This window comes from Mytilus californianus, unplaced genomic scaffold, assembly GCF_021869535.1.
Source record: "Mytilus californianus isolate M0D057914Y unplaced genomic scaffold, xbMytCali1.0.p SCAF_8, whole genome shotgun sequence".
Taxonomy (NCBI): Eukaryota; Metazoa; Mollusca; class Bivalvia; order Mytilida; family Mytilidae; genus Mytilus; species Mytilus californianus.
The window spans coordinates 74,938,781-74,952,488 of record NW_026262734.1 but is presented as its reverse complement, the minus strand read 5'-3'; the positions used below and the strand labels follow the sequence as shown (position 1 = coordinate 74,952,488).

The following is a 13,708-nucleotide window of genomic DNA, read 5'->3' as shown; positions in this document are numbered from 1 at the left end:
GGAAATTGAGGTATGATACTTAAACAAGTGATTTTTATGTCATTATCCTAGATTTAGTACAAGGTCATCACCTGACATGACCTGGTCATCTTATCAACACAGATGTTGGTTCTGATAATTTTAGCAACATAATTAGTCCCTGGATCATAAGTATTCTATATTTAAGGCTACAATAAAATTAAATCACTTAGTCTAGTGATTAATCTGTTCTACTTAAATAGGTGATTATTAAGAAAGACAGCTCTTACTTCCAACCTTTATGAACATAATGTTACTTGAATCAGTGATTTAGAAAATCACTCATTTAAGTAAGTCCCCTGACTGGTGAAAAGGTATCTGTTAAAATAACTTAAATCAAATTCAAGTTTGTTATTACATTACAAATCATTTGATTAATAAATTGATATTGTAGGTGAAACAATGGATCACATTTCATGACCCTTACACATTTGTTTATGGAGGATATGGAACAAAAGACATGGCTCCTGGTATTGATGGCCCTGCAGAGACTGTTTACAAGGCTGCTAGTAATGTCTTACTGGCTCATTCTACTGCATACAACAGATACAAGAACAACTACAAAACTAAACAGCAAGGTGAGCAATCATGGTGTTTTTAACATTTTCAATTAGTGTTGTTATGGAAGAAGCATTGTCTTATTGACCTTTATGATTGCTACTTCATGCAATAATATTTTTTTAAAGTTACGGTATGAAATCATTCCTTCAAATTGATGAACTGATAATGTTTTTTTTTTTAGTTCATTGTAAGATAAGGTCTGTATGATTAGTAGAGTAACTGATCTAGGCAAGTGCAGTGAAATTAAAATTCTTTTCCTTATGTCTCATGCTGATAAATACAAAACTATGTATCCACTTCAACATAGGTTTCAAAGGGGATTATCATGTGAGTCACAACTAATTGAATTCATTGATAAATTAACTAACAATTAAGATCAACAAAAACATACAGATTGTCTCATAATGGACTTCTACAAGGCATTTGATAAGGTTATAGTCATAGCCTTCTCATCCACAAACTGAATCATTATGGGATAACAGGTAAAATAAATGAGTGGATACACAACTTCAGCAGATATCACAACACTTCATCAGTTAGTAACATGCTTGAACATCTGGCATGGACTACCCTACAAGCACCAAGGAAACAGTAGCTGCTTAATAATAATGCATAAGCTAAAAAAAAGAACTATGTCGAAATTGATACATCTAGTAAGCTGATACCAAATGAAAGCCCTTCCAGAAATAACAACGAAATTTGTGAATTTACTTAATTTTATTTCATGACCTCCATGAATAATTAGCTAATACATGTAATATGTTTGATTTAAGGAGGTTCTCTAATATTAATAGAACTTCACAATTTGAATTTAGGATCTCCTAAATAGTTTGTGAAATCAAAGTGTAGCAGTCCATTTCTATTTCAGGACATCCCCAAATTAAGTTATGAAGATTCATATAAATGTGTCAACTGGTTTAAAATTATTTCAGTACAACATTATAACTAAATTGAGGTGACTCAAAGCTATTTTAGGACCCCCAAAAATGCTATTATTTCAACAAATTCAATGCCTAATTAAGGTCTTTGATAGATTCTAACTGTAACATGAAACTTGATCATGTTTATGCAATTTACAAGCTTTTGGTTGCATTTTCCATTTATGCATTTGATAAAAAAAAAACCTTTTCAATGAATCAAGTGGTAAATTAATTGTTTGTAATATAAATTGCACTTTTTCTTTTGATGTTTTAATGAAATAATTTGCTTAAAAATTGTGTTGATGGAAAACCATGGTCTATTATCTTCAATTTGATGTTTTACCATACTTTGATAACTAAACAAGAACTAGAATCTTAAAGGAAAGTAGGCGGAGCTTAGCTATTGTACAACATGTTCATTTTGATGTTATTCCATTGCTGAAGCTCCACCTCCATTTTCTGAAATATATCTGCCTCTCAACTATTTAGGAAACAAGAATTTTTATAAATATGATTTTAAATGAGAACCATTAACAAACCCTAAAAAATAAGGAAAAAAAAACATATCAATTAATGTTTTTTTTTAATAATACATAAACGTAGATGTGATTTCTTTTTATTTCATGCAACAAAAAGCTAAAAGGTAAAATGAAATGAACAACATTTATATCTTGAAAATTATCAATAAAACAAAACTTACCATCATTAGAATAATGTTTAATATCCTTGTCAGATGTGGATTTAGAGGGGGCAAGGGGACCTAGACCCCATTTATGGAGATACATATATGGTTAATGCAAAGACTTTTTACATGTTCCACTCCCCCCCTCTTTCAAAATCTTACATCCGTATCTGTTTGTTACAAATCTGCATGTGTGTCAGACCAGCATTGTAAGTCAAATGCAATACTGACTTGCGCGAGCTACCATCTTGTTGGATAAATCGGTAACGTTATAAGTGTTTTGTATTAGTTCAAGCTGTCAACCATTCTATTTATATTACAATTTATATATACCACGTGTCTTACTCATTAACATATTTAAACAAACTCATCCTTCGGATTCGTTTGATTGAATATGTTAACTCGTAAGAACCATGGTATATATCGTACTTGTTTTTGTTTTAAGGTGACATTGGAATAACTTTGCAGAGTAATTGGTATGAAGTCTCCGATGACAAGGAATCAACAAGAAATAGAGGATTACATTTTGATATAGGAATGTTGGCACATCCCTTGTTTAAGGGACGTTGGCCTGATGAAATGGAAGTCTATGCCAGAAATTTCAACATTACAAGTGTAAAAGGTAATTATTTTATATACTGGTTGATTCATGTGAATTGTACAGTTCTGATAGTGACTTAAAAGTGAATATAACTTTAACATCTTCAAAATCAGATCTCCAAAGTGTGGCTGAGATGTTATTTAGTTATTGTCTTTTATAATAGACAAGGATCTAAAAAAAAAATGAAAACAACACAACACAACAGTTTAATGCATCCGAAGTGCTTTTCTGGATTAACCTTCATCAGGAATGCTCAAAGCCGAATATTTGAAAGCCAAGGATGTATAAGAACCGAAACAGTTGAAGAGCTATATGACCAAAAGTACCTTAATAAGAGCAAAAATTCATCTAAGGTCAACTTTGCCTAAGGGAGTTGAAACCTTAGTTTCTTTATAATTTCAAAATTTATAAAAGGACACACTGAATAACCTGCAAAGTGTCATCTAAAAGTGTGCACCACATTTTTTAGGTTATTTCGAATAGACAGAAAAATATTACAGTCATTCCTTATAATTTAATCCAAAAAAGGAGTAAATCATGATAAAAACGTTGATGACGTCACGCTCACATGACAAAATTATGTCTATGAGATGATAGACAAAACACTTTCAGCCAATCAGAAAACGTGTTACATCCAAAATTAAATTATTAGGGTATAATCCTTTGATATTTTATCGAGTTTTCTTGCTGTGGTTAATTCTGTTTACTGTAAAAACTGAAACACAATGTTTTTTTCTTGCAAAAAAATGCAATGGGATATAGATTTGCAAAAATTAGAAATTGCATTTTAAATTTTGTCAGCATTAATTGTATGCAGCATTTCTTGAAATGGTAATAATTAACATTGAATTTTTCTCCATTGTTCAAAAATCACATAAAATAAATATAGACCCTAAAATTTCTGAATTTATAAAATATTATTTTACAGAAGGATTAAAGAAATTGTAATCTGTTGAATTTCAGATTTCTGAAATCTAACAACTTGAATCAGTCTGTATCATCTTATATTTATCTGATTTCTGTCTGAGCAGTTTCAGTGTCAAATGCAAATTGTTTGAAATTTTTTTAAACTGAACACTCCTAAAAATTTGTGAACACATTTTCTTTTTTGTGCTGTCATTTTTACTTTTGCAACTTGTATGATTTTTGTAAGCAGATAACTGAACTGGGAACAGGTGTTTTTGTTAAAGTATTCCAGTGCTATTCATTTAGTTTACGGTCTACTTTTACTTTTGGGACCCTTATCAAATAGGTCTTTTCTGTTACATTACAAAGCATAAATTTAAAGATTAACCCAAGTACTTACCAGAACTTGAAACCCCAGCCCTTATCCATTCTTAACATAAACCTTAAACATACCCCTAGTCTAAACTTTACTCTAACAAACCTTAACATTAGATTGAACCATTACCGTAATGTACAGGGTCCTTTGAAGTAAAGATAGGCCACAATTATATATCTCAGAAATCTTTTGATATTGAATGTTATTTTTACTTTTCACATTTCCAGGTACTATAGATTTTCTGGATTTGCTGTATGTGGGAACCATGTTTGCTGATCCTGTTCCAAGAGAAAATACTGAATTCTCATCATTTGATAATGATAAAGAACTTAGGATTTACAAATACACGTATGTTAAAGATTATTGTAGAAAATAAATAACTAAAAAAGTTTTTAACCTTAAATATATAAATGCGAAATATAAACTGCATTCTATAAAGATGCTAAATACATTTAAATGTTAAGTGAAATATAACACATAATGCCAAAAAGATGCAAGATTCTATGTACATTTCATGCATTGCATGTGTTTAAACATATATCACACATTTATGTACAGTACTGTAAGTTCAGAAATTAATGCACGCATTTAGTATTGCAAATCACTGATAACTGGTAAAAATGTGAGATCTAATTAATGCAATTGCAAAAATTTTGTAAGGAAAATCACTTCTGAGATTATGAATGTGAGTTTTTAGAGTATACAAAAGTATGGGTTATTGAGAATATTCTTTATTTGCATTATATTTGGTTTTCAATTAGTGTAGAAGTGATAGAAATCTTTGATAATATATTTTAAATTTATTCACAACTTGGAATTTTCACAAGAGCTTGACATATTGTATAATAATAATAATAATAATAATAATAATAATCTTTATTTCAAGAGGGTATGCTCAATTAGTACAAACACTATTCTCCCTTGAGGCCCTCACACTCCACTCACAATGCATCACACAATTTCTTCATAACAAAGATAAACATTAGAAAACATAATCAAAATTGATACATAATCATTTAAATAATTCCTGGATTTTCAAGTAAAAACTTAAAGCAGTTTGTTTTAAAAGTATTTATGTTTGACATGTGTCTTAGTGCTTCTGGTAGTTTATTCCATAAAGTTGGGCCAGAATATGAAAAAGATCTTCTAAATGTGTTTGTTCTTGCCTTTGGTATATTAAGTAATTGGGTAGTATTTGATCTAAGTTGCATTCCATTTTTATTTGTAACATAGGAGATTTTGTTAGACAAATATTCTGGGACAGATCCATATAAACATTTATGAACATATAAGGCCTTGTGGTAAATTACACGATCAGTAAATCGAAGCCATGATAACTTTTTAAACATTGTATTAGATGGGGTATCATAAGAAAGTTCAAGAATAATTCTAGCTGCTCGTTTTTGAAGATTATCTAATCTATTTGTATTTTGGTCACTGGTGTTTCCCCAAATTGTACAACAGTAATCCAAAATAGGGAGAATATAACCATTAAAGTATAACTTTCGTGTTTCCAGGGGGAGGGATTTCTTTATCCTAGACAAAAGATTTAGCCTGGTACTGATTTTTGTGCACAAAGTGTCAATTTGGGCTGTCCACTCAAGATTTTCATCAATAAAAACCCCTAGGAGCTTTTCGCCATTAACATCTCTAATGTGGGAGTTACCAACAGTCAAATTAAGAACATGGTCTGTTTTTGCTAGTTTCTGTCTAGAACCAATAACCATAGATGTAGTTTTTGTTGGATTTATATACATCTTATTTCCCTTGCACCATTCTTCAATTCTGTCTAAATCATTTGTAATGCTGTCCTGGATGGTATTTAGACTACGACCTGTGCAGTGAATGGTAGTATCATCTGCATAAAGGTCTGCTTCAGATGAGGTTATATGAAGGGGCAAATCATTAATGAACAATAAAAATAAAAGGGGGCCTAATATGGAGCCCTGAGGTACTCCAGATTTTATTTCTAGTGCCCTTGACTTGATTGTCCCATTTTCAACTTGTTGGAATCTATGAGATAGATATGATTTAAACCAGTTACATGATAAATTTGAAATTTTGTAGCACTGCAGTTTTTGAAGAAGGATAATGTGATCTACCAGATCAAATGCTTTTTTAAAATCTAGGAAGATAATACCTATAATTTCTCCATCATCAATGGCTTTCAACCACTGATCAATAAGTTTTAGTAAAGCAGTGTGACAAGAGTGGTGGCTTCTAAATCCAGACTGACTTGCATGAAGGAGCTTATATTTTAATAGGTATCGGTATAGGTGTTTGCAGACATGCTTTTCAAAAATCTTTGAAAGAGTAGGCAAAATAGATATTGGTCTATAGTTGTCAACAGTATCTTTAGGACCCTTTTTATGACTTGGCATGACACGGGCATTTTTAAGCTCAGAAGGAAATATACCAGCAGTGATACTCCTATTTATAATATAAGCTATTGACGGTGAAATAACTTCTGATGATAGTTTAAGTATGCGAGGACTGATCTGATCAATGCCTGTAGCTTTTGCAACATTTAAATTGCTAAGGCAGTCCTTAACTTCAGCAACTGTAATTAAGGGGATGTAAAACCAAGTATCTTGAGGTACTTTTGCTGCTACCTCCTCATAAATCTTATTACTATCAAATTTGTATGATTTAGATGTTGATAGGCTATCTTTCGGGGCAATATTTATAAAATGTTTGTTAAAAGCATGAACTATATGCTGAGTTTCTGTGATAACACCATTGTGTATCTTAAGTTGTGATGGAAAAGGAGAACTTTTAGTTTGGTTGAGCCCCTTGACATATTTCCATAATTCTTTTGGATTTTTAGCCTGTTCAATAGATGTTTTATAAAATTTGTTTTTTGCATCATCTATAAGTGATGTGCTTTTGTTCCTCCAGAACCTGTATCTGTCTAGATCATGCTTTTTATGGTAATAATCCCTGTTTTGCCTGGCAGTTAATATTTCAGGGGTTAACCATTCTGGCCTTTGGACATTTTTGACTCGCTTTGTTTTTGTTGGAGCATGCTTATTTAAAACATTATTGAAAAGAGAATACCAGAAATTTAAAGCTTTGTCTGTGTCATGTTCTTTTTTCACAGTATTAAATGGTTTACATTGAAGTTCTTTTATAAAATTCTCTTCATTAATCTTTTTAAAACATCTATAAGTTATGATCTTGTGGCTAGAATCAGGTATTTCTTTAACATTTGTTTTTCTTGTAAGGCATACTGGGTAATGGTCACTTAATGCCAAATAAGGTACATATGTTTCAATTATATTATCGGACTTATTTGTATATATATGGTCAATGATCTTTTTACTTTTATCTGTTACTCTTGTTGAATTATCAATAAGTTGTGTAAGACCATAGCACTGTATCATATGGGACCATTTGTTGTTACTACATCCTTGAGCATAGTCAATATTTATATCACCCATAATAATAATTTCTAAATCTAAGCTTGATGCTTTACTTATTTCTAATTCAAAAGCATCTATCCAGTCTACTTTCATATCAGGTGGTCTGTAAACTGAACACAAAAGAATAGGTTTTGTGTATGGAAAATTGATCTGAAGCCAAATTGATTCAACATTACCAATCTCTAAGTCTTCTCTCCTTTCATATGCCATTAAGTTGTTTATATAAACTAATACCCCACCCCCTGTTTTGTCTTGGGTTTCATGTCTATCTCTTCTTATTATGTCATAACCTTTTACTTCAATTAAATTATCACCCAATTCTGCATTTAAGAATGTTTCACATAGGCCCAAAATATGTAAACTTTTCTTTTCATTAAGGGTGAGTCTTATTTCCTCAATTTTTGGCAATATGTGCTGAATATTGAGATTAGCAATTTTTAATCCCCTTTTTTTAAGACCAAATGAATTAAGCAATTTAGGATCATTTATGCGTTTGCATTCAATTTGCAGACCACTTCCTTTCTCACCAACTATTTCACCCTTATTTGCATTGACACACTCATTAGCCTCAGGGAGAACTTCCATATTGTTAATTACACATACAGAGTCTACATTATTGTTAATTAAGGATTTAGAACATGTTCCATTTATGTCAATTAAAAGATTATCATAATCACAAGCACATGCCACCTTGTTACATTCTTGACAGATATTACTTAACACCTCAAACCTTGTGTATGTATTTACAGTAATTTCGGCTTCCTTATCTTTGCCACATCCCTAATTGTTTTTGCAATTTTTTAATTTGTGGCCCAAATAACCACATTTATAACACTCAATTTTATGCCCAAAGTTACAGTTTCTAGTACTATGTCCACCTTCTCCACAGTTAAAACACTTGTTGCTTTTGCTTGTATTTTGCTTCTGTTTTAGGATTGGAATATAACTATTATAAATTTTCAGAAGTTAAGCTGTTCCCAAGTCTGTCAAGTGTATTCCATCATACCAAAAATAAACCACATATATGTCAAGCTCTAAACCACAACTTGGTAGACTAGGGATGATTTAGAGTTTGACATGTTGTATAATCAACAAATTGGTAGACTAGGGATGATTAAGAGTTTGACATATTGTATAAACCACAACTTGGTAGATTAGGGACGATTTAGAGTTTGACATGTTGTATAAACAACAAATTGGTAGACTAGGGATGATTAAGAGTTTGACATATTGTATAAACCACAACTTGGTAGACTAGGTATGATTTAGAGTTTGACATGTTGTATAAACCACAACTTGGTAGACTAGGGATGATTAAGAGTTTGACATGTTGTATAAACAACAACTTGGTAGACTAGGGATGATTAAGAGTTTGACATATTGTATAAACCACAACTTGGTAGACTAGGGATGATTAAGAGTTTGACATATTGTATAAACCACAACTTGGTAGACTAGGGATGATTAAGAGTTTGACATGTTGTATAAACCACAACTTGGTAGACTAGGGATGATTAAGAGTTTGACATATTGTATAAACCACAACTTGGTAGACTAGGGATGATTAAGAGTTTGACATATTGTATAAACCACAACTTGGTAGACTAGGGATGATTAAGAGTTTGACATATTGTATAAACCACAACTTGGTAGACTAGGGATGATTTAGAGTTTGACATGTTGTATAAACAACAAATTGGTAGACTAGGGATGATTTAGAGTTTGACATTTTGTATAAACTACAACTTGGTAGACTAGGGACGATTTAGAGTTTGACATTTTGTATAAACCACAACTTGGTAGACTAGGGATGATTTAGAGTTTGACATATTGTATAAACCACAACTTGGTAGACTAGGGATGATTTAGAGTTTGACATGTTGTATAAACCACAACTTGGTAGACTAGGGATGATTAAGAGTTTGACATGTTGTATAAACCACAACTTGGTAGACTAGGGATGATTTAGAGCTTGGCATGTTGTATAAACCACAACTTGATAAACTAGGGATGATTTAGAGTTTGACATTTTGTATTAAACACAACTTGGTAGACTAGGGATGATTTAGTGTTTGACATGTTGTATAAACCACAACTTGGTAGACTAGGGATGATTTAGAGTTTGACATTTTGTATAAACCACAACTTGGTAGACTAGGGATGATTAAGAGTTTGACATTTTGTATAAACCACAACTTGGTAGACTAGGGACGATTTAGAGTTTGACATGTTGTATAAACCACAAATTGGTAGACTAGGGATGATTTAGAGTTTGACATGTTGTATAAACCACAACTTGGTAGACTAGGGATGATTTAGAGTTTGACATGTTGTATAAACCACAACTTGGTAGACTTGGGATGATTTAGAGTTTGACATTTTGTATAAACCACAACTTGGTAGACTAGGGATGATTTAGAGTTTGACATGTTGTATAAACCACAACTTGGTAGACTAGGGATGATTTAGAGTTTGACATTTTTTATTAACCACAACTTGGTAGACTAGGGATGATTTAGTGTTTGACATGTTGTATAAACCACAACTTGGTAGACTAGGGATGATTTAGAGTTTGACATATTGTATAAACCACAACTTGGTAGACTAGGGATGATTAAGAGTTTGACATATTGTATAAACCACAACTTGGTAGACTAGGGATGATTAAGAGTTTGACATATTGTATAAACCACAACTTGGTAGACTAGGGATGATTAAGAGTTTGACATATTGTATAAACCACAACTTGGTAGACTAGGGATGATTTAGAGTTTGACATGTTGTATAAACAACAAATTGGTAGACTAGGGATGATTTAGAGTTTGACATTTTGTATAAACTACAACTTGGTAGACTAGGGACGATTTAGAGTTTGACATTTTGTATAAACTACAACTTGGTAGACTAGGGATGATTTAGAGTTTGACATATTGTATAAACCACAACTTGGTAGACTAGGGATGATTTAGAGTTTGACATGTTGTATAAACCACAACTTGGTAGACTAGGGATGATTAAGAGTTTGACATGTTGTATTAACCACAACTTGGTAGACTAGGGATGATTTAGAGCTTGGCATGTTGTATAAACCACAACTTGATAAACTAGGGATGATTTAGAGTTTGACATTTTGTATTAAACACAACTTGGTAGACTAGGGATGATTTAGTGTTTGACATGTTGTATAAACCACAACTTGGTAGACTAGGGATGATTTATAGTTTGACATTTTGTATAAACCACAACTTGGTAGACTAGGGATGATTAAGAGTTTGACATTTTGTATAAACCACAACTTGGTAGACTAGGGACGATTTAGAGTTTGACATGTTGTATAAACCACAAATTGGTAGACTAGGGATGATTTAGAGTTTGACATGTTGTATAAACAACAACTTGGTAGACTAGGGATGATTTAGAGTTTGACATGTTGTATAAACCACAACTTGGTAGACTAGGGATGATTTAGAGTTTGACATTTTGTATAAACCACAACTTGGTAGACTAGGGATGATTTAGAGTTTGACATATTGTATAAACCACAACTTGGTAGACCAAGGACAATTTAGAGCTTGACATGTTATATAAACCACAACTTGGTAGACTAGGGATGATTTAGAGTTTGACATGTTGTATAAACCACAACTTGGTAGACTAGGGATGATTTAGAGTTTGACATGTTGTATAAACCACAACTTGGTAGACTAGGGATGATTTAGAGTTTGACATGTTGTATAAACCACAACTTGGTAGACTAGGGATGATTTAGAGTTTGACATATTGTATAAACCACAACTTGGTAGACTATGGATGATTTAGAGTCAGGGCTCACGCTACCATGCAACTGGGGCGACAAAGTCGCTTTACGGGCCGTCACTTCGCTTTGCCCGACTGTCAAAAGCGAAATCTAGTCGCCCTGTTGTTTACGATACTCGCTTTCAGTTGCTTTCGTCATCTGCAATTTTCAATTTTTACCAAGTGGATGAAACAGCAATTTTTAAGTAAAAAGTAAAGAAATTCAAAGACATAAACCATTTATTTTCTTCAGAAAAGAAGTTAAATAGATATAAGAAGATGTGGTATGAGTGCCAATGAGACAACTCTCCATCCAAGTCAAAATTATAAAGCGTTGATTTTAAAGTTGGTTGCATGTTATTTCATAAAAACAATTTTTTATCACTTCCGGTACTTGTTAGAGAGCGTACATCAAATCATTCTAATTTTCGGCAAAATAAGTTTGTTACTTCATTAGAACGTGATGAAATTTGCCTGAAGTAAATTTGTTATCCATGTATTGCATTAAAAACGTCATATTCCTTTCAAAATAGCGTATCACACATCGTTTATTTTTGTAAATTTTTCTTCGTCTGCCATTGAAATATTTGTACTAAACTACTGATCGGAACCGGACCAGCTATGACCGAAATCCGGATTCTTACGATAATGACTACTGAAGAATGAATGGCACAGCTGACAGAGGAATATTGATCCCAAAAGGAAAAATTACGCATTCCACGCACATTAACATACTTTTGGTTAGATCTACTTGATTAATGTATATATTTCCATGTATATGAATTGTTCCAATTTATTATTTAAAATTGCTCAACTCTGGGACTACTATACTATGTCCAAGCTTAACTGTGTTAAATTTATATATCTTTTAAATGAGAATTTTAACCACTGAATTTCACAAACATAACAGAGTACATTTTAAATTGAAATAACAACTTAATTCTTTTCCTTTTTGATATAAAAAAAATCTTTTTTATTATTGCTAGATATTAAACTGTTTTTTTCTGACAAGAGGACTAATATGATTGTGCAACAAGATATGATAAAATTAAACAACTTTGAATTTGAACTGTTACTTTTATTGTACTCCCAGGTACAAATTGAACAATATAAAAAAAGAAGATACATATGGCCCTTTGTATTATAGTAAAATCAAACATTGTAGCGCCGCGGTTGAACAAGCACTTCTCTTTCAAATATAACCCATTCTCCCTCTCAGTTTCAAAAAGAGAAGTCACTTCTCCCTATGATTCTGAAGTAGTGTGAGCCCTGAGAGTTTGACATATTGTATAAACCACAACTTGGTAGACTAGGGATGATTTACAGTTTGACATTTTGTATAAACCACAACTTGGTAGACTAGGAATGATTTAGAGTTTGACATTTTGTATAAACCACAACTTGGTAGACTAGGGACGATTTAGAGTTTGACATTTTGTATAAACCACAACTTGGTAGACTAGGGACGATTTAGAGTTTGACATTTTTTATAAACCACAACTTGGTAGACTAGGGATGATTTAGAGTTTGACATGTTGTATAAACCACAACTTGGTAGACTAGGGATGATTTAGAGTTTGACATGTTGTATAAACAACAACTTGGTAGACTAGGGATGATTTAGAGTGTGACATATTGTATAAACCACAACTTGGTAGACTAGGGACGATTTAGAGTTTGACATTTTGTATTAAACACAACTTGGTAGACTAGGGATGATTAAGAGTTTGACATATTGTATAAACCACAACTTGGTAGACTAGGGATGATTTAGAGTTTGACATTTTGTATAAACCACAATTTGGTAGACTAAGGACAATTTAGAGCTTGACATGTTGTATAAACACTTGCCAATTATTGAAGACTGTAATGTTGGCCTCTAGATGTGGTTTGGTTATATTTGTCTTTGGGTTTCTTTTTTCTTGAAGTATCACCTACTTCTCCTTTATTTATAGGCTACCTTTAGAATAAATTAAAAAAATTATAAGTAATCCACCATAATTTTGTATCAACTGAAAGGGTATAAACATTTGGCAGTGATATTAATTTCTTTTCATTTTATTCAAAGATCTGATACTGAAGCAGCATCTGGTATAAGAAAAATCCTGAAATGGATTAGTAAAGAATATCCAATAGCAGTGATGTATATGGCAGGGTATCTTGGTAGACCAGCTAGTGGAAAACAGTCTTTACAGGACACAGAAACTGTCCAGTGGTACAAAGCTCACATTAATCAATTACTGAAAGGTATAGCACATCAAAATCAATGTCTGTTTTTGTATATTGTCAATGTATTCATTTTCTTTTTCTATATTATTATACTCCTGTTTACGGGACGTATTATGGTATACCGTTGTCGTCCGTCCGTCTGTCTGTCCATCTGTCTGTCGTCAAAATGTCGGACAATAACTCAAAAATGCTTTAACC

The 13,708-nt window shown here is 32.2% G+C and overlaps 2 protein-coding genes across 2 annotated transcripts in view; both read left to right on the top strand.

Annotated features, from left to right (window-relative positions):
* LOC127712850 (lactase-like protein) overlaps positions 1–1,408 on the top strand; it is a 30,778-nt gene extending 29,370 nt beyond the window's left edge. The window contains exons 4-5 of the mRNA XM_052219456.1: positions 413–596; positions 1,395–1,408. Coding sequence (XP_052075416.1) covers positions 413–596; positions 1,395–1,408 — 198 coding nt within the window. The remainder of the gene's footprint in view (positions 1–412; positions 597–1,394) is intronic.
* Positions 1,409–2,637: 1,229 nt separating this feature from the next.
* Positions 2,638–13,708, top strand: part of LOC127712470 (lactase/phlorizin hydrolase-like) — a 113,787-nt gene continuing 102,716 nt past the window's right edge. Inside the window, exons 1-3 of the mRNA XM_052218913.1 lie at positions 2,638–2,803; positions 4,292–4,412; positions 13,350–13,528. Of these exons, the coding sequence (XP_052074873.1) occupies positions 2,719–2,803; positions 4,292–4,412; positions 13,350–13,528 (385 nt within the window). The 5' untranslated portion in view covers positions 2,638–2,718. The remainder of the gene's footprint in view (positions 2,804–4,291; positions 4,413–13,349; positions 13,529–13,708) is intronic.